This window comes from Acomys minous (assembly GCF_964271855.1).
Source record: "Acomys minous genome assembly, chromosome: 3".
Classification (NCBI taxonomy): domain Eukaryota; kingdom Metazoa; phylum Chordata; class Mammalia; order Rodentia; family Muridae; genus Acomys; species Acomys minous.
In genome coordinates, this window is record NC_140485.1 from 85,016,968 (window position 1) to 85,041,690 (window position 24,723).

At 44.2% G+C, this 24,723-nt stretch overlaps 1 protein-coding gene and 1 long non-coding RNA gene across 6 annotated transcripts; one reads left to right on the plus strand and one right to left on the minus strand.

The window, feature by feature from the left end:
• Positions 1 to 654: 654 nt before the first annotated feature.
• NANP (N-acetylneuraminic acid phosphatase) lies at positions 655 to 10,786 on the minus strand. Of its 3 annotated transcripts, none has more exons than XM_084777703.1 (4): positions 10,038 to 10,406; positions 9,276 to 9,426; positions 6,983 to 7,113; positions 655 to 2,826 (listed from the first exon to the last, which is right to left on the minus strand). In XM_084777703.1, exons 1-4 carry the CDS (start codon positions 10,047 to 10,049, stop codon positions 2,170 to 2,172), a joined length of 951 nt encoding a protein of 316 aa, XP_084633829.1. In that variant the 5' UTR covers positions 10,050 to 10,406; the 3' UTR covers positions 655 to 2,169. The 3 variants fall into 3 exon arrangements, with proteins under 3 accessions (XP_084633829.1, XP_084633830.1, XP_084633831.1); XM_084777704.1 differs by lacking the exon at positions 6,983 to 7,113 and adding an exon at positions 8,849 to 8,937 and having other exon boundaries at positions 10,038 to 10,404; XM_084777705.1 differs by lacking the exons at positions 6,983 to 7,113; positions 9,276 to 9,426; positions 10,038 to 10,406 and adding an exon at positions 10,647 to 10,786.
• A 22-nt stretch (positions 10,787 to 10,808) lies between these two features.
• Positions 10,809 to 23,289, plus strand: LOC311595222. 3 transcript variants are annotated; one of them, XR_014778362.1, is made up of 3 exons: positions 10,809 to 11,139; positions 18,387 to 18,483; positions 18,600 to 23,289. It is a non-coding gene; the product is annotated as an uncharacterized lncRNA (long non-coding RNA). The 3 variants fall into 3 exon arrangements; XR_014778363.1 differs by having other exon boundaries at positions 10,810 to 11,139; positions 18,840 to 23,289; XR_014778364.1 differs by lacking the exon at positions 18,600 to 23,289 and having other exon boundaries at positions 10,813 to 11,139; positions 18,387 to 18,484.
• Positions 23,290 to 24,723: the final 1,434 nt, after the last annotated feature.

The following is a 24,723-nucleotide window of genomic DNA, read 5'->3' on the forward strand; positions in this document are numbered from 1 at the left end:
AGATAAAAGGGGAAGCACAGGATAGGCCTACCACCAGACTGGGAGCAAGCCAGTCCAGACTGGGTAGGAGCTAGGGGTCTACGGCTGAGCTGGATTCCTTCACCTCATGAGCCTTTCTGTCATTCTCTTTTCCTCAGACGTGTGTGTGTGCACGCGTGCACATGCGTATGAGTAAAATACATTCCCATTTTAAAAAATGGAGTGATATATACCAAGGTATCACACATTGCATGAATAAATAACATACAAGACTGTACTTAAATGGCATATATTAAAATGCTATTTATAGATGAATGTGTCTAAGGAGTTATGAAAAAGATTTTTTTCCCAATACTGAGGACCAGATCCAAGGACTTGTGCATGTTGGTTGAGTACACTACTACGGAGCACACTCCAGCCTGAAAAAGGTTTACTGAGAGGTACAAATCAACTTGAAGGTCATTAATCAAGTAATTCTTCAAGAAAATTGTTGCAGGATCTATCTATTCTCGCATAGTGGAGAAGTCCACGGACTTGAAACATACCTATCTCTGTCAATACCCAGCTAGCTGCCCTGCCCACATCCTCTTAGCCGCAGTGCCTTAGGACCTCTGGACAACTGAGAATTTCTGGCTTTGTATGAGCATGCGTTCCCTGGCAAACTATAAGATAATATAGATGAAAAAATTTTATCATTGTTTAATATTAAAGAATTCTAACACCTTAAAAATCATTAGTGTATCACAGGCCTATTCAAATACTTTTTACTATGTAACATTCCACTCAGAAGGCAGAACAGCAAATTGTCTGGGGTCCACTATGAAGACAAATAAATTTACTCTTTATGTCCCCTAGATTACTTTTGCTGAACAATTGTTAGCATCTTAGGAGTGATGAACATTCACAGTTAGTATAGTATGACCTTGGATATCTGTGTCTACTGCTTGTGGGGTACCTAGAAGTAATATTTACTTCATTATCGTTTTTTCCTTTATTAACCACCCATTCCAAGTCTGGTCCTGAAATCATGAAACTAGGTATCCTAACAGTCTCATGGGAGAAGTTCTCTGGTTGTCGGTGTTGCCATAGAGCACTAATCAAGTGCCAAATGAGCTGAGGAGGATCTGAGACACAGTGCTTCCTCAAGGTGTGGAAAACAAACTTAAGACAGAGGTGGCTATGAGAGCCACTCAAGTGCTTGTTTGGTTGTTTTGCTTTTTTGAGACTACTATGTAGCCCTGGCCAGACTTGGACTCAAGAGATCCACCTGCCTCTGCCTACTGAGATTAAATGTGTGTACCATAGTTGGACATGGTGGCTCAAGCCTGTAATCCCAGCACTCAGGGAGGCAGAGGCAGGCAGATCTCTGTGAGTTCAAGGCCATCCTGGTCTACAAAGAGAGTCCAGGACAGCCAAGGTTACACAGAGAAACCATGTCTTGAAAGACCAAACCAAACCAAACAAGGTTTGTGTACTACTAAGACCAGTTCCAACACCTAACTTTCTCTACTAGTTCAGTCACCGGCAAAACTATTCACGAGATGAGACCAGTGGGGAGATGGCCTGGTCAGAACACGTGGAGCTAATTCTCTTCTTATGGATCCAAAGGAACAAAATGACTAATGCACGTGGCCAGAGAAAGGCAGTCCCACCAGCTCACTCTAGAAGAATGAGAATGGTGTTGAAAAGTTCACTACTTTTCAAAAATCAAAAGGGTTTGATTTTTAATAGTTTTTTCCAAACTATAACAATCTGCTTTGTTTACACCACAGATAATCAGCCCTTAAAAGTCATGCAGAAAATTAGATAATAGATAAGTACACAGTAGGAAAAATATAATTTCACTTTGAATTGTCTTGATCTGTATGATTTAGTACTTATATTGACTCTGAATCTCAATTTTAGACTATTTTTTAAAAATTATCTATTTCTATTCTATAAACAAGTATATAAGCTATCCTAACTTTCTTCAAGTTTTTTCAAGTACACAATTAAAACCTGGACTTCAGATATGAACACAAGAGTATGGTTATCAACAGCAACAGGGTCGGGAGGATCTTCACAGCGTGGTTGTGAATCTCTTACCCACATTATTCTTAGAACTGAATCAAATATGCATAATGCCTTAGCTTCCTTTAGTTCTAGCCCTGGAAACTGGCTCTGACCATGGTCACTGTGTCTCCTGTGTGTTTACACAGATTTGCTGACTTTGCAATCTATGCTCTGCAAGAGGGCAGGTAATTCCAGCACAGAGGAAACCATGTAGTGAGGCACGGGGGATGATGTCAGTGGAGCTCTTCCACTCTTGTTTATCCAGACTGTGGCTTTCAGTCCTGCATTGAGGCCTCCTTGTATATCAGTTTCTAGTGTGTCACCAACCATGACGCAGTCCCCAGGCTGCACTCCAAGGAGATCACAGCAGTGATAAAATATGGAAGCTGCCGGTTTCTCTTCTTTCTGCTCTCCTCCTACAACAATAGCATCAAAGTACGACTGGCAGGCACACGCCTCGATCTTCTCCCTCTGTGTCTGTCTGTCACCGTTTGTTAACAAGAGCAGGCGGACCTCTTTGCGAAGTTCACTGAGCATGGCTTTGACATCTTCTGCTAGGGTCATATGCTCTAAACGTGTAGATTTCCACAGGAAATAACACTCTTCTGCCAGTTTCCTGTTGCCAGTCCCACCTTTGGTTTCCTGGATTGCTTCTTCCCAGTGTGAAGTCCTGACCTCTGTGATGCACGGGCTGTAAGGATGGAGACATTCCCTGCTGAGTTTAACTTGAACTTTATCGCATATGCTTTCAGCCTCTTCTTTGTAGTGGTACTTTGACTGTAGGAGCTTTATTACCTAGGCAGAGGGAAATAACATGGTCAGCACACCTTCTCTCTAACACTTACGTATTGGGCAGCACAGCCTTCCCATTACCGCGCCATCTCTACAGGGAATTGGTCTCCTTTTAGAGACAGCAAATTAAAAACGCTCCGCCCCTGAGACAATCAGTCATACATGTACCATCATTTTGCCCAACGGCCCCCCCCCCCCCCCGTCTCTGTCTAAGATGATCCTTAAAAAAAAAAATGATTTACTTATTTTTATTTCAAGTGAATCGGTGTTCTGCCTACATGTATGTCTGTATGAGCGTGTTGGCTCCTTTGAAGTAACAGACAGCTGCGAGTTCCCATGTGGATGTTTGAACCAAACCCTGGTCCTCTAGAAGAGAAGCCAGTGTTCTCAACCACAGACCCACCTCTCCAGCCCCTTCACACAAGCCATAAACAAGCTTTCATTTGTTTGATAGCCTACTATGTCTCATACTGGTCATAAAGACACCATAATAAGAAAATAAGAATTTTGCTTATGAGCTAGTGAAACATTTTAATAACTTCCCAAAAGTAATTTCTATAACACACACACACACACACACACACACGTCACGAGTACTGGAGATAGAACCAAGGGCCTTGCCTACATTAGGTACACTCTTCAACCAAATTACAGCCCCAGCTCTATTACACTACATTGTTACCCATCTGGTCTATCTTTTAACATTTATGAAGGACTGGAAAGTTGGTAGCTTTATGGCCAAATAGGTACACACTTTCTTAACATTCGCTACAACGCTACAATTCCCTTTTCAAGACAAGATAGTGGAAGGTGAGTAGTGTTAAAAGAAAAAGAAATAGAAAAAGTTTTCCTGAGCTGTGATTTGAATCCACATCTGCCTGCTTCCACAGCAAACATGCTGGCCAGATAGTATGCCCAGATCCCTGGAGACAGGGTCCCTTGACCCTGGGGCATCATATCTTATAGGAGAAGGAAACAAATAGGTAACCATTATTGACTGATGCTCGTTTGGATGCCACTGACAGTTGAATGCACAAGAACTATGGAAATAAACTGAATTCCTTCTTAAGAGTAGTTGAATAAAGTTTGGCAGAGAGGTCACAACTAAAACAAGAGTTGACAAGTAGATAACATGGGCATGGGAGGAGGTTTAATTCATTCTACTAAAAACCAACAAGGGCACGGAGTTCTGACCCAAAAAGGCAAACTGAGCTGAGCCAAAATGGAAGGCATAAGGAAGAAAGGATATGCTAGACGGCCCCTGAACAGAGATGCTCAGAAAATCCCTTCTGCAACCATGTTCCCACATATGCCCACTATTCATACTCCAACTAGCAGGGCTGTCCACAGACGTATCCATGCATGTGAACTGGGGCTCAAGTGTTGCCCTGGGAACAGCATCCAACCAACCACAGGCAGAAACTGTGGATAAATGTCATGCCTTCACTGCTTCTTGTAACAAATGATTCACGTTCTACAGCGTCATCCCAGACAGGGGTCTCACTTCAGCAGGCACCAGATCATTGATTTACATCATAAGAGCCATCCCTACTCTTATCTCCCACATCCTTCCTAGGATCTCCTCCCAGTGAACTACCTACTCTGAAGGATATGCTTCTAAAGCCAGCCATATCAAGGCAAGTATTGATCTTCCGAAATGAGTGCAAGGCGTTGTACTATGACGGCTAGGAGTGGTGGTCCGCAGCCGCTAGCATGCGTAAGGCCTGTACCATCCGCAGCCGCTAGCATGCGTAAGGCCTGTACCATCCGGAGCCGCTAGCATGCGTAAGGCCTGTACCACCATCCAAAAGCCACATATGTTGAAGCAAAGCAGTCCAATTAGTAAAAATGACATTGAGAACAAGGGGCACACTCCTAACTCCAACAAAACTCTACATCCTGAAAAGGAGCAAGATAAAGTGAGACACACACCCTCTCTTTTTAACACCATAGGAATCCCTTCTAACAGGGAAGGAAGTACTTCAGGCTATTTGTGTCCATCAATTGTATAGACTCTGTAGCCCAGGCTGGTCTTGAACTTATAGTCATCTTCCTGCCCCAGTGTCCAAGAAGGAAAATCCTATTACTCAAGACAAATATGTGAGCTCTAAAAATTTAAGGTAAAAGCAAAACACAGAAATTAACCTTTTCAACTCGATGGTTGTGCCACCATGTTTAAACAAAAATAAAAACACATTAAAAAAAAGTATGCAACTCAATCACTCTTTAGCTATAAGCAAAGAGCCCTCTCAAAGTGTCAGCAGCCCACTATTACATGGTGAAGACACAAGCCTGGTTGACAGAGAATAGAAAGCAGCAATGACAAGTTAACAATCCCGGTTACTGCAGCTGGCCACCCCATAGCCTCACTCTGGAGACCCTGTAAATGGGGTCAAGCAGCTTCGAAGGCACAGCATACCCTTCCCTAAGTTCCAAAACCTTTCCTGACCACAGCTTTAAAATTTCCACTACTCATAACCAGTACTGCTACATGGCAACTAATAACTGATTCATTACCATAGTGTTTTAATCACATTGGCATTTTGTCTTAGTCACTGTTCCATTGCTATGAAGAGTAACCATGACCAAGGCAACTCTTAGAAAAGAAAGCATTTAATTGGAGCCTTGCTTACTTTCAAAGGCTTAGTCTGTTTGTCATCATGGTGGGAATCAGACAGGCACGGTGTTGGAGCTGGACCTGAGAGCCACATCCTGATCTGCAGGCAAAGATGCCGCCCTGGAATGGGCTTTTGAAACCTTGAAGCCCCACCCCATCACACACTCCCTCCAACAAGGAAGCACCCACCCCCACAAGGTCATACTTCCTGCTCCTTCTAATCCTTTTTTAAACCTGTCACCTCCTGATGACTGAACATTCAGATATGGGTGCCAATTCTTACTCAAACCACCACACACCTAGGGCTGGGGGATGGCTCGCTGATTAAAGTATTTACCTTCTGAATGCAAAGACCTGAGTTCAATTTGTAGAAATCATGAGAAAATACTGATAATCCCAAATGCTTGAAACTGCAGCACTGCTGTAGTCTAGACGGGAAGATACCTGAGGCTCACTAGCTAGCCAGCCTCACCTAATTAGTGAGCTTCAGTCCAAAAAGAGACCCTGGGGCATGAGGGTCTCTTCTAGCCACTATGTGTGTACACACATATTGTGTACACTCAGGAACCTACACTTATGCACATAAAATATTAACATCTTTAGAAAAAATATTTATTAGTCACCCATATATTATTAGTTCAAGCAGAAATACCACTTGAGTTGAATCAGCATATGTTATTACAAACTCTGCTAGCCCCTCACCGAGTGAGAATGAGTTTGGGTTCAATTGGAAGCGGAGGAAAAAAGGCCTGGAACTTGAAGGTGTGAGGAAATGTTGTTCTTGGGGTAAGACAGGTTGGGAAAGAATTGCTGTAATGAAGGCCCTAGGTAACTACAAGCCTGAAGACAGGAGCCCTGTGACAGTGAGAGCGAAGGTCAGTCTAAATTAAAAATGCATTCACATCAAAACTCTAACACTGGGGCTGGAGAGTTGGCTCAGTGGTTAAGAGCACTGTCTGCTCTTCCAAAGGTCCTGGGTTCAATTTCCAGCACCCACATGGCAGCTCACAACTGTCTGTAACTCCAAGATCTGACACCTTCACACCAATGCACATAAATTAAAGTTAAATAAAAAAATATTTAAAAAAAACACTCTAACACTGTAAACACATATGGAAAGGAAGGTCTTTTCTACTTCCCACTCCCTGAGACTAAAGCCACTATCACAAGAGTTAGGCTAACTGTGGTTTTACAGGACTCTTTGAGGGTTACTTTGGGAACTATATAACAATAACACTTTAAGAAAAGTAGAGCCAGGTGTGGTGGTGCACACCTTTAATCCCTGCACTCAGGAGACGAAGGAAGGCAGATCTTTGTGAGTTCCAGGCCAACCTGGTCTGCAAAGTGAGTCCAGGACAGCCAAAGCTACAGAGATAAACCCTGTCTAGAAAAAAATAAAACCCAAAACAAAAGTATTTACCGAATGTCTGTTATTTGAATGTGAAGGGGCTAAATTAACTAACATACACATACAGGATAGCTGCCAAATAGCCCAGAAATGTAAATAACCTTTGTTATTTTTTAAGATTTATTTTTATGTACCTGTATGTATGCGTATCTGCCACATGTGCAGGGCTGCCCATGGAGATCAGAAAGCATCAGGTCCCCTGAAGTTGGAGTACAGGTGGTTGTGAGGCAGCCAACCTGAGTGCTGGGATGTGAACTCAGGTCCTCTGGAAGAGCAGCAAGTGTTAAACCCTGAGCCATCTCTCCAGCTATTCTACTCCTTTTTTCTTTTTTCCATTTTTCTTTACTGTTTTATAGACAGAATCTTATGTAGGCTGATCTCAAACTCTCTTTGTAGCTGAGGATGATCTTGAATTTCTAATTCTTTTGCCTCTACGTCATGTTGGGATTTCAGGTACGCACCATCATGCCTAGTTTTATATGATTCTGGAGCCTGAAACCAGGGATTTGTGCAAATTAGACAAGCGCTCTACCAAGTGAACTGCATCCTTGGCCCAGACAGATGGTCTTTGGTATTTCTAGTTAAACCAAACACTGCTCACTAAGGCCAAATATGATGAATCTATTTTAAAATGTAATCCATTGCCTCCTCTCCTTTTTCTAACATACTTGTAAATGCATTTATCATGTTCACAGTTATTTCTATTAAACATTTAATTTAGAAGTGATTTTTTAAATGTTTTCAGCGAGAATCTATATACACTTATGCGGGTTTCCTCTTGACTATAAAAGCATGCTGTAGTTTTTTCTTTTTGTTTTGTTTTTAATAACAATGACCCCCCCAATAGGCTCATAAATTTGAATGTTTGATTTCCAGTTGGTGGACCATTTAGGAAGGATTAGGAGGTTTAACCTTGTGTCCTTGGGGATGGGCTGTTGACTTTTTAAATGCTAGGCCCAGCCCAGTCTTGCTTTCTCTCTCTACCAATATCTTGCAAGTCAGATGTGAGCTCTCAGCTACTGCTCCACCACCACTGTTGCTGCCAGCTTGCTCCTTCCTCACCCTGGTGATCAGAGACCAACTTTCTGAAACTGTAAGAAAGCACCAAATTAAACCCTTTCTCTTCTAAGCTGGTAGTGGAACACGCCTTTAATCCCAGCACTCAGGAGGCAGGGACAGGTCGAGTTCTGTGAGTTTGAGGCCAGCCTGGTCTGCAAAGAGTCCAGGACAGCCAAGGCAATATATATACAGAGAAACTCTGTCTCAAAAAGCCAGAAAAAAATAGGAGGGTGGGGGTGGCGGGGGGTGGGGTGGGGAGCCTTCTTCTGTGAGCTGCTAAGGCCATGGCGTTGTCACAATAGAGCAGTAACTAAGATATGCCTAAAGAGGATGGAGAGAACTTGCTTAAATGATTCTTTAAAAAGTAAATTTGAAATATTCCTTACTAAGGCATAGTCCAGATGTTTTCCTAGCCCCCCCATAAATCATTCAGAATGGCTTATGACAGCTGGCATATATCTTTGGAATAGGTCAAAGCTTATAAGGAATATCATATCCTTACAAGATAAAGTATTCATAAATTTAATTTTGCTAAATTCATAGACCACTTATAAATAAAAGAAGTTGTAAAAGAGCTGAGAGTGGTGGTCTAAATTCTTATCCACCATCCATTCACCATTTACTACCTGTCAGAGATGATTAAGACAGCATATTCCCTGTCAGGAAACTCAGGATTCCGCTGTAGGCATGAGTCACAAAAAGTATTGATAACATCCTCTAACAGGTGCAGCGAGATGCCAGAAGGAGGGGAAAAACAAAACATGGCACCAAAATACACAGTCAACAAGATGGAAAAATATAGTGGGTTGGTGTTGTTGCTTTTGAGATAGGACGTCACTATCCTGCCTGGTTAATCTCAAATTCTGGAGCTCTAGTGATATTCCTGCCTTAGTCTCTCAGATACATTTTTGTTTTTTAAAAAAATGAAAACCAAAACTCACCGTGGCAGGAATGCGGAGGACGAACTGAATGTGGTCAGCCTGAAGACAAGACCACACCAAAAACCTACATGGGAATGAGCCTTTCTGTACTTAAGGAGAGAACGAAGGGGACGGGAAGACAAGAGTGGACGGGACTTAGTTCACCGAATGAGCACTGGAAGCCACACGCTTCCCATGTATGGCACTGGAACTACTTGACGGTGCTATGCAGACTAACACTCAAGTGTTATAAGGACCTGAGGCTAAGCATAGACAGGGGCCTGCTGAGGCATGCGATTCAAACAAAATGTGAGGGTTTAAAGGCCTTTAACAAGAACCTAAACCAGGAACTGAGTTTCAAAACACTGGGCTTAGCTGGATAAGAAACATGGGTTAAGTATGCAGTGTCTGCAGTTGGAGATAATGGAGGCAAAGCACACGGAAGTACCTGAGTGAGTGTCAAAGTACAAGGGACAATCAACAGTGTGGAAAGCTTCCGTTGTGACTGATTCCACACTGGGGTGGTGGCGCATCCCTTTAATCCCAGCACTTGGGAAGCTGAGGCAGGTGGATCTCTTTGAGTTGGAGGTCAGCCTGGTCTACAAAGAGAGTTCCAGGACAACCAGGGCTGTTACACACAGAGACTATGTCTCAACATAGCAAAAAAAAAACAAAAAACAAAAAACAAAAAACCAACCAACCAAACAAACAAAAAAAACCCAACCAACCAACCAAACAAACAAACAAAAAAACCCAAAAAACCAAACCAAACCAAACAAACAAACAACCCCCCCCCAAAAAAACAAACCTGATTCCAAGTGGGGGTTGGGGGAAGTAGCTCAGTGTTTAGGATGGCAAGGCCATGGGTTCAAACCTCAGAACCAAGAAAACACACACAAACCCACAAACCCACAACTAGTTCTAAATACCTAGTGAAGTTGGCACTTTAGGAGCAACCCAACTACATGACAAACGTGTTGTATTCTAATAGAAGAGACAGAAGCTACCTCCCCCTAGAACAGGAAACATAAAGCAGACCTTATGGAGACAATGCTGTTGATTTTCCAAAAAAAACATAGTTGTGCAGAAAAGCACGGTCCAAGGAGAGGTGTTGTGTTAAAATTTTTAAAAGTATGAGCCAGATACAAACTGCATGTGTGAAACGCGGTAAGAAATGGGAAAGGTTTAAGATCCGGATAAACAAAACTACCTGATGAAGCATAGGACCCTTAGTACTGAAAGGGCTGGGTTTTGTAAGTGGGTTTCCACATCGGATACTCCTTCGCTTTCTCCTTGAAGGTGAAGGCAGAGGAAGGAAAGTTGGGGTGGATTAAGGACTGGAGAAGAGGAAGATGACCGACAGCATCTGTCACTACAGGAAGGTTGATGGGGATCAGCAATGTCTCACTACAAGATGCCCGCTCAGCATTTTAACTCCAGGGGGGGTTCTCTAAACCAGAAAGCCTGGAAGGCCAGAGGGAGGCCTGCAGGAGAAGGAAAAACAACAACAACAACAAACAAACAAACAAACAGAAAAGCAACGCTCTGATGTGGGTTAAGTCCAAGCCCGCCTCTCAGATTATGTAATTTCCCGGGCCAAAGCCTTGTCTGAACCTCTTCCCCCTAAACCCACCGCAGCCCATGGAGGAGGGCGCAGGGTCTGCTCCCGCGCGGTCCGAGCCGGGGTGACCGCAAGTGGCGGCGACTCTGCAGTCGTGGCGGTTCAGAGTCCAGCGCCTGGTCCCGCGCGCGTCCATCCGCACGCGGCGGGGGACCCGCAGGTGCGGAGCGGAGTGCTGGCCCGGCAGGGGGACGTTACCTCCGACATGCCTCTCCTGCTCGCCCCGGCAGTGTCGATGAGTGTGTTGTCCAGGTCGAAGAAGACCGCGCGTACCCGATTCAGCCCCATAGCCTCCGTTGCCCAACTACGAGCGACCGCCACCGCTCCGCGCATGCGCGAGGAGGCCAGGACACCTGGGCGGAGCTTCGGGGTCACCAGACTTTCGGGAAGCTCCGGTGTCTCAGTGGAACTACCGGGAGATGGTCTCAATACCTGATGAACACAGGAGAGCGGTGTGACCACGCGATACTCAGATAATATAAATTTTATATAAGGCGCGCGTGCGCGACATGGGTTTCAGTGTATCGTGGTTTGTGCTGAGTTATAGATGGGTGGTTACAAGCTCGGTTTTCTCCACTAATGCTTGGTGGACTTGTTTTGGCTGAAAGGACGTCTGAACGTCTTTGAGGAACTCTCTATGCCCTTGGCTGACCTGTTTCTGGTGACCGCAGTCACGAGCTGGAGCACGAAGGTGTGCTGGATAGATAGCCTGTGATGTTTGCTTGTTTTCAAAGTGTGTATTTGTGATCCTGTGCACGCAAGTGCAAGTGTTGGCTGAGGACAGAAGAGGTCTTCAGATCCTCAGGAGCTGGAGTTACATGCGGCTGTGAGCTGCCCACCGTGGGTCCTGGGAACTGAACTTGGGTCCTCACTAAACTATTTCTCCAACTCTCTTTCCCCATCTTTGTTCATTTCCTTAAAACGTTGCAACCCAAGTCTTGTATGCCTATTAATTACATGGTTTTCTGGATATACCAAGAGTGTAAGGAACCTAGACAGTGTTAAGGCCCCCAGAAAGGCAATAACACAGTTTGCCTTCTGCTAGTTGAAATTAACTTTGATTTTTTTTTAAATTAATAAAATTTGGAGTCACCATCAGTAGCCAGAAATTTATTGGCTCCATCTGTAGTGGATATAAATATGTGTTTGTTTTGATCCCAAGTGTAGGATAGATATAGGATGCTTTTGTTTTGTTTTATTTTGTTTTGTTTTTTAATCCCAATTGGCATGGAGAACAGCCTTGTGAGAGAATAGGTGATGTTTATCCATTTAAAAGTCAAACCATTTCTTGATTTTTGACAGCTGAAAAACATCCTAATACACACTCTAAGAGGGAATTTAAAAAGATTTATGTATGTATGTATGTATGTATGTATGTATGTATGTATGTATGTATGTAATGAGACCACAACAAAAGGCTGGGGCTTTTTGCGTCTTGGTGTTGTTTGGCTGTTCATCTCTTCACTTCAAGATTCGGGGCTCTGAGTTCTGGCTGGATGCTGCTCCAGGTTCCAGCAGCAACTTAGATGGAATTGCCAGTCTCCTAAAATCCTGCTGACTATGCCAGGGGAATCACTCCCAGGAACTAAATTCAACAAGATCTACATCTCCTGTTCCCATCAACCCCCTTTCTCTCCTATGTAGGGTAGGTAGGTTAAAAGGGAGGCATAAACATTTAAAGAACCCCAAATACAGTAGGTTTTTAAAAAGTTGGAGCCTACATCCATCAATGCTATAGACCTGATTTTGTTGAGCTTTCAAACGAGAAATGGTCCTTACATTGTAAGTTGTTTAAAGAAAACAAAAAGTATTTTATGACACGTGAAAACTGGTTAAATTCAAATCTACTTGTCTATAATTTTAGTTTGTCAAATTAGCTTTGGTGGGGAGGTGGTTTCGAGATAAGGCTTTTCTGTAGCCTTGGCTGTCCTGGATTCGCTTTGTAGACCAGGCTGGATTCAAACTCAAAGGGATCCACCTGCCTCTGCCTCCTCGAATGCTGGCACTAAAGGCGTGCGCCACCACACCCAGCTTCCTTCCTTCCTTCCTTTTGTTCTTCCTTTTTCTTTTCTTTTCTTTTCTTTTCTTTTTTTTTTGAGACAATGTGTAACTGTGACTGGCCTGTAAGTAGACCAGGCTGGCCTCCAGTTCACAGTGATCTGCCTCTCTCTGTCTTCCATCTGCTGGTTTCTAAAGGCATGCACCACCACATCTGGCTTGAATTAAGTTTGACTAAGATCTACGTCTATGCTTGAATGATGCTCTCTCAAAGTAGCTTCTGTTCCTAGTGAACTGTACCCTACCTGGGTAATATATATAAATTGTGACAGATTAGGTGAGCCTCCAGCCAGTCAGAGTGAAACTATGAAAACATATACAGTAAATGCTGACGTCAGCCTGTCAGATTCTTCCTGTATATCATTGTCTTTTCATTGGCTGTACATTTAATGTTGAGCTGTATTGTGTACATAAAGAGCTCATTGGGCCAGCTTTCACTTGGAGTTTTACCTGGCCCTAGGACCTCCCATTTGTTAAAATAAATTTAATCTACCTTGGGTTTTTACTAGTTGGAATGCGACATAATTGTTTGGTTTTGTGTAGTTTATCTCCGCTTTTGCCTGACAAAGAACGAGTTGAATAACATGACTCTGGCTCCCAAAACCTGAAGTACACAAGTTGCTGGTGGGTTTCTGATGCTCAATGGAAAGGGATGAATGGCAGACTATGTACAATTTCTGTATTTTATAGAGCAGAGTCACTGTCAAAATCTCACTGCTACTGGAGAGAATAAGTTTATGCAATTTCCCCAATTTAATAGACTACCTCTCACTGATGGAGTAGTATCAGATCAGTTGTGTTTGCTTAGGCTAGCACTCAGCTAAAATTATGAATGCATTATCTGGAGTTTTTGTAGTTGCACTAAATGTCATGGAGAAGAAGATGCTGATGGTATATGAATCTTACAGAACTGGAGCAGGTCTTCCTTTTCTAATGTTTATATAGAGTGCTGCTTGATTCAGGGCAAAATCTAAACTTAGACAAAGTAAAGCAGTCTATGTAATCAATCCTAACAGGTTTGTTTGTCTTTGTGATAGCAAGTATTCATTGCTATTCCAAGATGGGTCTTCACAGCCTGAGTTCCACCTCAATTTACATGTCCAGAACCCTCAGGATGTTTCCCATGGAATTTTAAAGCACTGGGATGTACATATGTATGTGCATAACAATATAAGTCAGTCGTCAGTGAATTCTTAAGAGTAGACTTGATCAGATGATAGAAAAAAAATGCAACTAATAAATATCTGAAAGGTTCTGGTTAGTTTTTATTTATTGTGAACCACAACTGAAAAATTGCTCATATCAGAGTGGCTTTTATGTCTATAGGAGATTGTTTTGATTATGATTGATATGGGAGGGCCCAGCCCGCTCTGGGTAACACCATCCCTAGGTAGGTAGATCAGAGCTATTAAACAAAGATACCATGATCTAGAAAGTAAAGCAGCAAGCAGCGTTCCTTCATGGTATCTGTTTCTAGTTCTTGCTTAAGTTACTGCTCTGTCTGTCCTTAGTGATGGAGTGTGACCTAAAAAACCTGACCCAATTAAACTAAACCTTTCCTCCCCAAGCTATTTTGGACAAAGTAATCACAGCAAAAGGAAGCAAACTAGAACAGTGGTCAATCCCATTCATACTGGAAACTGTAAATCTAAATTAGGATATAAATAGTGATAACATATTTAGCCGTGGTGGTAGTGCATATCTTTAGTCCCAGCACTCTGGCAGCAGCAGTAGGCAAATCTCTGCAAGTTCAAGGCCAGCCTGGTCTACAAAGTGAGCTTTAGGGCAGCCAAGACAACAGAGAGAAACTATGTCTTAAAATATATATATATTGCATATTTATGTAATAAAAATTAAATATTTGTAGCTGGAGAAATGGCTGCTGGCTCTTGTCCTTAACAATCAGGTTTTATTATATATTTATTTATCAAAGGTATCTTCCTTACAACCCGGGAAAAGAGGGAAAAGAGGTTAAAGAGAACAAGAATAAACCTTCCAGGTAATCAGTTCCACGGGCAAATTCCTCATAGCACCTCCTGGCCTGTAAGCAGATCCTTTACCAGATGGAAGCAATCTCCACTGCCGCAGCCTTCAGCCTTCTCTCTCATTTCTCTGCCCTTCTCCCAGTTGTCCAGTAATCCCTGGACTCTCCTCTGGCTCCCTCCTCCCATCAATGGTCGATTTATAACACAATAGTCCAGTTGGAGTCTCTGGTTCTTTTCCCAATTCCAGACCCAGGATGGCTCCTCTCAGCTCATCACAATGTCCATCTCAGTGGTTTTCCACTATATTGCAGATGTTATAAACTAAAGGAACATGTGTCCAAGTTTTCTGAGACATAATAAATGTATTTCAATATACAAAATTATAAGCATTCTCATCATAGTCTGAAGGCTATTTTATTTTGTCTTGCCTCAGAAACACATTTTTTAAATATTTCTTTTATTTTAAATTATATGTATACATGTGTTTACTTTTCAGTATGTGCAGTTGCCCATAGTATACTGTATTTTAGTGGTATCTCACTGTATGACCTCAAGAATAAAGCATAGTTTTTCCATCATGAAGTGTGTATCCACAGAGCACGTGACACCATCCACATCCAAGCCATCATCTCCCTGTGTAGCCCTAAGATCCCTGACTAGGAACTCACTATGGAGCCCAAGCCACCTGGAACTTTCAGAGCTCCAGCTCTGCCTGGGAGTTCTAGGGGTTACAGGACCGCGACACCACACCTGACTAAAGAGGGGTCATAAGGGAGAAGATGGGGAAGGTCATTTTATCATTCAAATTTGTCATTTTACTCATTAGGGGTTTAAAAGCAACATTCGTGATATCTAGTGCATAATCTTAGTAAAATAGCAAACCAATAATGAGAACAAAAGAAATAACACAAAATTAACAAAACCTCAAACCAAAACAACACCCCCATTCCCAAAAAAGAAAACCCCCATTCCCAAAAACGTGACAAACATTTAACCTAATCAGTATTCTTTTGCTAGATATTTTTAAGGACCTATAGCCTGTTATTGGCCTTGAGCATGGGTTAGGAAGGCAGGCACTGGTTGTAAGATCCTACCAAGACAAGTGGTAGCCTTACCTAAGTAGGCCTTTGTAGGTCAAGACCTCCCAAGGCCAAAGATGAGTCATATTACAGGCTTTTGTTCAAAATCTTTGGAATTCACTTTAGTCATCTCCATTAGAGAATCCTTGATATCCTATCAGGACAGGTGCTAATTTACACTCTCAGAGTCCTCCTGGAGGCCAGCAGCTCTGCATGTGCACACCTCAGCCCTTCTCTGAGCCTTCCTAGTACATCCTCAGCCAGAAAGGAATCGAAGTCTGTGTGGAAATGCACCTCCAGTGTCTATCTGGGCCAAGGCATTTCCTCTGCTCAAATCTGTCCACTGCAAAGGAGATAAATGTTTGAAAGTTCACCTTCTTGATGTAGAGCATCTGCCTGTCCAAAGACATTGAAGGTGACTCAAACATTCTCTGTGAATGCTTTCTCAGGACCGGTCACTTCAGTCCAGGCTGTGACACTGTAAGCTCCACACTTGTCTCCTTACTGAAGAACAAATGACTAAGATGAGGAGAGAGGGATTGTTGTCATCACTGCCCTGCGCTATCAGCAACGTTGTGTGTGACATGGAGTCAGCTTCAGCACTGAGCTGGAGACAGAATCCTATGCTATGTGTGTGGTTGATGGTTGCCTCACTGCTGAGTTCTCAGCTAACAGGAAGTGCCTTTTTTGAGGAGGCCTTGATCCTAGAGTAAAGACCTTGAGGAATTCATGTTGCCTGTGGCTTCCTTGGGCCTCCTTAGGTCTCTCAAGCAGTGTTGTAAGACAAGGAAAGACAATCAGACCCAGAAGCAGCATGGCTGGGCCACTGGGTAGAGAAATATCAGTGTCTATTCTCTCATAGGAAACTCATGTCAAGGAAGAAAGCCCGTCTCATGAATGCATGGTTGCTAAGGATGAGACTCGACAGTTGTTTACTTACCTGGCACACTCAGTGTTCCTGCTGCAGCAGCTCTGTCTGCAGGAGGCTCTGGTCCCTGGGCTGTCGCCTGGTTAAGCTCATGCTGGACTTTTTTACACCTAAAGCAGGAAGGTATCTGGGACACTGCTATGGTGGGAACCTGCCATGTCAGCTGTTTAGCTGTTACCATGCCTATTCAACTGGACCATTCATCATGACTTATCTGCTGAAGTCATTCCCTGCATTCCCAAGGGAGAAGGGTCAGAGAGGACCTGGGTCTGGATTTCTTAGCCTTTTAACTGCTAGATGCTGAACTGAGACGGGCCCATCATGCAGGGCTAGAAAAAACATTGCATTTCTTCACTCGGGTAGTCTCAACAGAGACTCTACAGGGAAGAAGGCCTGGGCAGCTATGTTACAGACACTGAGAACCATGCCTTCTGCTGGAACCTACAGAAGGACATGGAAGAAGGCAGGTTTAGCTGTTTGCCTGCATGCTCTTGCCTTGCTAGCAGTCTAGTCCTTCACTGGCATTAGAGCATACTTCTTTGGGATTCCACCCCATACTAAAGATGAGCTGAGACATCCATCCTCATGGACTGAGGAACTACTGAATTCTTGGACTTTCCATTCATAGCCAGCCATTGTTGAATTAGCTGTCACAGCCTATAAGTCATTCTAGTACACACACACACACACACACACACACACACACACACACACTCACACATACTCACACAAAAGAAATAGGAATCCTGAATTCTCTCTGTGACATCTTACTGCAATACGGCATGCTTGTTTGTGTGCACACATGTACTCATATGTTCAGGCACATTGTGTGTGTGTGTGTGTGTGTGTGTGTGTGTGTGTGTGTGTGCGCGTGCGTGCGCGCGCGCACATGCACCACTCCAATGAGTACACAGTCTTCTAATGAACGACAACAGGATGGATTGGATGAAAGACTGCATGACCCAATGAAGCAAAAAGAGATGGTCACCCAGCAGCAAAAGGACTTGGCAGACAAGATGCAGCATTATTTGGTGCCTCTGAGATGAGCTAGGACCCAGGCTGTGAGAAGGGATGGAGCCACTTGGGTTCCCTGCACCTGTATCTCTGCCCTTTTTGGGGTTTATGGCCATCTGCATTGTTCTCAGCCACAGCAAGGGAAAGAAAACCTCAGAGTACTGTGCTGGTTCAGTCACCAAGAACTTCTGTCCAGGCAATAATATTTGATCCTTAGTGTTTCTGTGAATTGTGTACCCTTCCTCCCTTCTGAGCTATCTGGGATGATTTGAGTACTTCATTCCTTAAGTCTCCCCACAAATCCTCCTAGTCCTAAACTGAGCAGGGGGAAGGAACATCACTTGTGGAAGACAGTTAGTCCCCTGGCACTTTATTTCCTCCAAGTACGTCACATTAGTGGTGAGTTCCTCCCCTTGGGCAGATTTGCATGCAGCACACTCCTGCTGATGACAGGATCTCTGCAGTGTGCATCTGTTTCCTGTGCGATTGTTTCTTCTGTTATAAGCAGGTTTAGGGGTTGACATGTTGAGTCCAAGCAGGTTTCTACACTATAGGAATCATCAAAGCCTTCATTGCAGTCCTGGGCAGTCTCCCTAAAGTACCTCCATATAGGTGATTAAGTTGGCCACATCTCTCCTAAACTGTGACTCAGACATTGAAAACACTTATTTTTTTTCAAACTAATGCAACTGGACTATTGGAAAAATGTGTTGTTCATTTTTTTATAGTCCACCACAGAGTGCAGTTTTCAGTTCATCTTTTAGCTGTTTTTTTTTTTAATGAGAAAAAAAATCCAGGCCCAGGTGGTCTCTGGTGTGGGCTCAACAGCTGACATAGCAGGCTCTCACCAGACCTGTGTTCCTTCCTCTCCTAGGTCTGAAATACGTCAGTATGGGCCAGAAGAGGCCTCAGCCCAGGACAAGAGCTCCATGCAGGCAGAGCTGCTCCAGCAGGAGCACTGAGTGTGCCAGGCAAGTGAGCCGCCATCCCATCCCATCCTCAGCAGCTATGGCAAGCCTGAGTGGGTGTTCTTTCTTGACTTCTGTGTTCTATGTGGAAACGTAACCTGATTTTGTCCACCCTGTAGCCCAATTAGGACACTTCTGGGTGTGATTGCCTTTCCTTCTCTGACAGCATCCTTGAGAGAACTGAGGAGGCCAAAGAAAGCCAAAGACATCTTGAACACATTCCCTGTGCTAGAATCAAGGCCTCCTCAGAAAAAGATACCCACTTTGAACTGTGAACTCACCAATGAGGCAAATACCAACTGACCGCCAGGTGATACAGCCCCAGTCTGATCCAACTGTGTTTTGTCTCCCAAATCCAGGAGAAAAGAAACCATCAAAAATAAGCTGGAGATACAGAAAACCCAGATGAGAATTGCCTAGAATCCTGACAGCCACCGTCAAGTGGTCCCATTGAGGGACACAACGTGGAGGATATGTAGATCAGCAAGGATTACTCCATCAGGGGCTTTAGGAAGCTGACTGAGCCCTCAGCCCTCCATCTTTGGTGGAAAATATGACACAGAAAATTATGTTGGTTCCACACGGTTATCCAGACAGACAATATCACAAAGCATCGTATTCTGTCTCGAGTACAGTGTTGAAGCTACTCCATATCACACATGTGTGATGCTGAAGTTAGTGCTCCTCAGAGATGATGGCAGTGCCTCATCCTTGTGCTATTCATTTGTTCTTCCATAGGGAAAAGACTGGGGACTCTTCAGTTTCACAGCCTGGACTGAAATAACTGGTCCTGAGCGTGGGTTTATAGAGGACATCTGAGTCATCTTAGATATTTTTAGCGGGGAGAGAGATGACCGTCCTGCATTTGTTTGCTCTCCAGTGAGCATTCGCAGGCCTATGTTGTGTGACAGAATCACATACTGCCCAACACATTGCAGAATCAGGCTGCTTTGGACTTTATTCTTTTTCACAGGTCAAAAGCTGTGCATCACAGGCTTTGTAAATTACACCAGCAGTGGATGAGAATTCATCAAGAAGCCTCCCTTTGGGCCACAAGGAGTGCTCTAGGAACTACCACACAATGACAGCTCATGCCCAGTAGGGACTAACGCACAATTGCATGTGATATTTCAGATAACGTGATACTTAAGAGCCATGTCGTGTGTTGTTGGATAATGTGAAATCAGCTAAAAATTATGCATATAAAAGATGTCATTCTAAAATTATCGAGTGGTAGTGTGGCAATCTACATCCAGCACAAGGAGGTTGGCTCCCAGTCACGTAGATTCTGATCACATCCAGCTTGGTATGAAGGAAACCTAGATGGGAATCACTTGTGCCTCTTGTGACACTACAAAAACTAGGTAGTAACAATATGTCCATTTGGGAGGATGGCCTGAGCTGCCACCAGCGCTGGCCTGTAGCTGATAAGGCTTGGACATGATCCTCAGATGGCCAAAATAGCAAGATCAAAGATAAAAATTTGAGTTTTCAGAAAAATCAGTACTTGCTGAGGCTTTGGGGAAACAAAAATGGAGGGCCACACAAATTATTCACCATGCACCCCCAAATCCCAGAGGAGAGAATAATGGTGGATATTTTGTAGTTAATCTTTTCCACAGGTGTGTCGGCAAATGGTATAAATTGGGGATGATGAGCCATGCTAAAGAAGCATGTAGGCAGAGCTGCATGGTGGCGCACGCCTTTAATCCCAGCACTTGGGAGGCAGAGGCAGGCGGATCTCTGTGAGTTCGAGGCCAGCCTGGTCTACGAAGTGAGTGCAGGACAGCCAGGGATACACATAGAGAAACCCTGTCTCGAAAAACTAAGAACAAAACAAAACAACAAAAAACAACAACAAAAAAAGAAGCATGTAGATAGGGGAAGTCATGCTATCTTTGAACATGTGCACTCCTAAAACATGGAGCATGATGTGATGCTTCCTCTCTGTGTGTGGCATCCAGGAGATGAAGTGAGTCCTCCACAAGTAAGTCAAAACCAATGTCACAGAGAGGATTCAGCATTCCTGTTTCTCTCTTGATAATGATGCATTCTGTTAATGATGCATTCTAACAATGTAAAACTTAAGAGGAAAAACCTGAAAGCAGTAACAAGTGAATCCCAGTGTAAAGAGGCATTTCATAGATTTCTACTGGCTCAATTTAGACCCTGTGTGGCTGCAGTTGCTCAGTTCTCAACATTGTGGGATTGGGTCAGGTCATTATTGAACATAACTGTTGGGGGATGGTTTGGTGTATTTTGATGCTAATTACTGCTTTCTGTCTCTGTGATTTACCTTTTGCTCAATAAAAAGCCATCCCACCTGGACAGGGCAGGAGATAGGTGGGGCCAAGAGAAAGAAAGGAATCCTGGGAAGAAGAAGGACCACCACCAGGAGAAAAGAGAAGGAGAAAGACCTGAAGCGAAGAGAGGAAGGCCGCCATGGATTAGCTGGAGGAAAAACACATGGCTGGTGGTGTGGATGGAGAATCCAGCCCAGATGAAAAACATTAACAAGTATATGGGAGGTAGCTTGATAGAGGTTATTACACACAGATGGCATGGGATTGAAGCAGGGATCTCATGCCTGCCCCATTATGTGAGGTAGTTTAGAGGATTAAAGTCTGCCCTGCCCCTGGTTAACTAAGGCTACCTTAAAATAGAACAAGTGTCTGTGTCTTGATTGATTGCTAACTGGGCCTACAGGTAATACAGATCATTTTAAAAACAATACATAATAGTGTAGGAACAGTAAGAACTTTGACAATTCTGCAAGCTGTGAACCCAAGAACCTTCACTGCCAGCAACTTACTGTCAAAAGCACAGACTTGAGACCAGATAAACATTAGCTGCATAGGACTAAGCAGCTAGTTCATAGCCAAGGGAGAGACACTATATCCAGAGAGTGCTGCTGTGTGCAGGATGTGTAAGTGAAAGGAGTAGTGTTTGTGTCCGTATGTTGTAGGGAGCTAGGTGGGAGGCAGACAGATGGGCAGCTGCACGCCATGTTTGATGGATGCAAAGTCAGCCAACACAGTACGTCCTCATTAAAGTTGGTATCTATCATTGTTTAAGATGTTCCATGAGCAAGTGAACAGAAATATATGCAACACACACACACAAATCCACACATGCCCATTCACACACACACACTCACTTCCACATACAAGCACCCATACCCATAAACACTTACACAAGCTTTCACCCCCTATACATATATGTAACATGGACACACACACATGCTCTACCATACCTGAAAGCATGCATGCACACAAACATTCATATGGACACTACTGTGTAAACAAGGGCCTGCACACATGCCTAAGCATGCACAAACACACAAATCACACACACACACACACACACACACACACACACAACCATACATATATCACAGAGAGAATTACTGTGTTGCAACACCTTTTCTACTGCATGAGAAAGTAGTAGAACCCTACCTGCTGTGTACCAGGCTCTTACACTCAGCCAGGGTTTGCTTCCCTGGCCTCTACCTATTTCCTTTTCCAGGATTTTTTTTTCCCATCCCAAGAGTCAAGATCCTATAAGGAGCTTACAACCTCTGCATGGATAAGCTGGACCACACAAGACCAAATCCCAAGGAGGGCTCCAAGCAAAGCTGCCAGCTAGCTCAAAGTTGACCCATTATAGTCTCATTTAACCTACACTGGCTTCTGTAATGAAGAACTTGGGAGCACTGGAGGAAGACAGTGAGTGACCCATGGACACTACCTAGGAACTTTTCATCAGAAAACAGTTCATAGAATATGAAAACAGCACCCAGGTCAGACAGTAGGAGTCTAGTGAAGTCACCTGCAGTGCTTTTCTGAAATGCATTATTCTGTACAACTATGACTGTGACACGGGGTTTCATTATGTAGCCCAGGCTTGCCTGGAACTCAAAATGATTCCTCTGTTTCAGCTCCCTGGTGTTTGGACTGCAGGTGTAAGGCACCATGCCCAGCTCACTACTGTCTAATGCTCTTTGGAGGAGCATTGCCTTGACGGTCTCCTCTGTTAATTCACCTTTCAGAGAGTTTGTGGCCCTGACTGACACTGGTTTTCTGGCCGGCGTCCAGGATTCTGGAGCGCTGATTTTCAAAGCTGTTATCTCTCTCCCACGTCCCATGCTCATCGAGTAGTCAGAGAAGACAGATAGGAAGGAGTTCCTTGTCCTAGATTCTGACCCTATTGTCCCGATTCCTGCTGCATCCGACTTGTCTGCTGGCAAGCTTGCTGTGTCTGTCCCAAGGAGAGAAGATCACATCTGTCACAGATCTCGTGAGCTAAGAAAAGCTATCGACCCAGCCTTCTGGAAGCCTCACAATGAAAGTGGGTGCCATTTATTTGCAGGGGTGTTACAAAAAACAGATTTGAGAGAGCATTCTGCCTGGGTTCTGGGCCTTGTACTAGCATTGTCACTCTTTGAAGTATATTTTTATTCCATTTATTTATTGAGATACGCGCGCGCGCGCGCACACACACACACACACACACACAGAGAGAGAGAAAGAGAGAGAGAGAGAGAGAGAGAGAGAGAGAGAGAGAGAGAGAGAGAGAGCGCTATACCTGTGCACATGCACACTTGCATGGCCCACATATGGAGCTCAGATGTTGGTCTAGGGACTGAATTCAGGTCACCAGTTTAGTGGCAAGCATCTGAGCCATCTTGCTAGCCCATTTTGTAATTTTAATTAATTTTCTTTTGAGACAAGGTCTCACTCTTGTAGTCCAGACTGACTGACCCGCCCACGTGTGGCTAGTCTTTTACTTGAGCCGTGTTCATTTTCTCTCTTTCACTCACTGAGCCTTCTAGCAGGCTTGTTGTTGTTGTTGTTGTTGTTGTTGTTGTTGTTGTTGTTAGATAAGGTTCTACTCTGTAGCCTAGGCCTAGAACCCACAGTGATGCTCCAGCCCCAGCTTCCTGAGTGCCGGGGTTACAGATACCACTAGTGCCTTCAGAGGTTAAAAGAGAGCATCAGATGCCATGGAGCTGGAGTTACAAGCAGTTGTGAGGCACTTGGTGGGGAAGAGCAATAAGCATCCTTAGCTTCTAAGACATCTCTCCAACCCCTTCGCTTTGCGCAAACAAACTGGCTTAGTGACAGGGTATCATATAGCTAAGCCTGGCCGCAAACCCCCTATATGCCTCAGACTGTCCTGGGACTTGTGATCCCTTTGGCTCCACCTCCCCAGAACTGGGGCTACAGGCGTGTGTGCCACCATGCCTCCTTTCATTGTTTTCATTCTTTTCCCTCTGTAATAAACATGTCAGGGCTTGTTTCAAAGCCCAGTGTAGGACATGTCACGGCTTGTTTCAAAGCCCAGCGTAGAAAATAGCTGACAGCCCAAAAAGCTGACGTCTGACCAGATGTGTGAGTGATAGATAAAACCTTAGTAGTAAGTTCTGACCTAGGAGCAGCCACAACTGCAAGTTGGTGATAAGAGTGACGCAGAAAGCTAGATGTGTGAACTAGAGAGGAGAAAGGTTAAGTTAGTATAAAAACCCCGGGAAGAAGCAGCCAGCTAGCTCTCTCTCTCGCTGTCACCATGATCACTTGAAATGCTGCCAGCCAACGGGGCGCTCCCCCCCGGACGGAGCAGACAGACATGCTGTCAATAACAACCCGAGAACTGATTCAAGTCGCAGCAGCGAACCTGTTCGGCGAACTTCACGATATCAGGTCGTATACCCTAATGGCATAAGCTCCCAGAACATTGATATTATAAGATGCTAAATGCTACTCCTATTTAGAATTAAGATAGTTTTAAGAGTATAATGGAATGGTATTGGTGGCTTGGCCTTGGAGCCTTAGCCGCTGCCTTTTGTTGTAGTTGCCTTTGTATTGCTAATAAACCTCTCTTGCTAAATCGTACCACTTGCTCTTGGCCTGCCTCTTTTGTTTCGGATTCTGAGTGAAAACTCTCTGCTCGCGACACCCTCTCAGCTCTTTCTCATCAGAGAATCCTGAGAAACATCTGTTGCTCCTCGGGATCCCTGCTGCCACGGCCTCGGCGGCCTCAGCTTCTGGCGTGGAGCGCCGCTGGCACCTGCCCGTGTAGGCCCTGCTCTTCCAGCATTTAAGGCGCACAGCCTGCGCCCTGCAGCTCAGGGCGGTTGAGAGTCACTGCCAGCAGCGCGGTGCACTGAGCAGGATGGGCTGCAAGACCGAGGAGAAGGTACAGAGCGCCAGGACACAGAGGTCTGCTTTATAGGCTGCAGAGGAC

Bases quoted from the DNA above. Each gene is read 5' to 3' on its own strand.
- NANP (XM_084777703.1), bottom strand. The intron at 7,114-9,275 runs GTACTTCCGTGT...CTGCTCTTCCAG, and splicing joins GTACTTTGACACTCACTCAG to AGGACCTGAGTTCACATCCC. The intron at 2,827-6,982 runs GTACATAAAAAT...CCCTCTGCCTAG, and splicing joins GCAGATACGCATACATACAG to GTAATAAAGCTCCTACAGTC.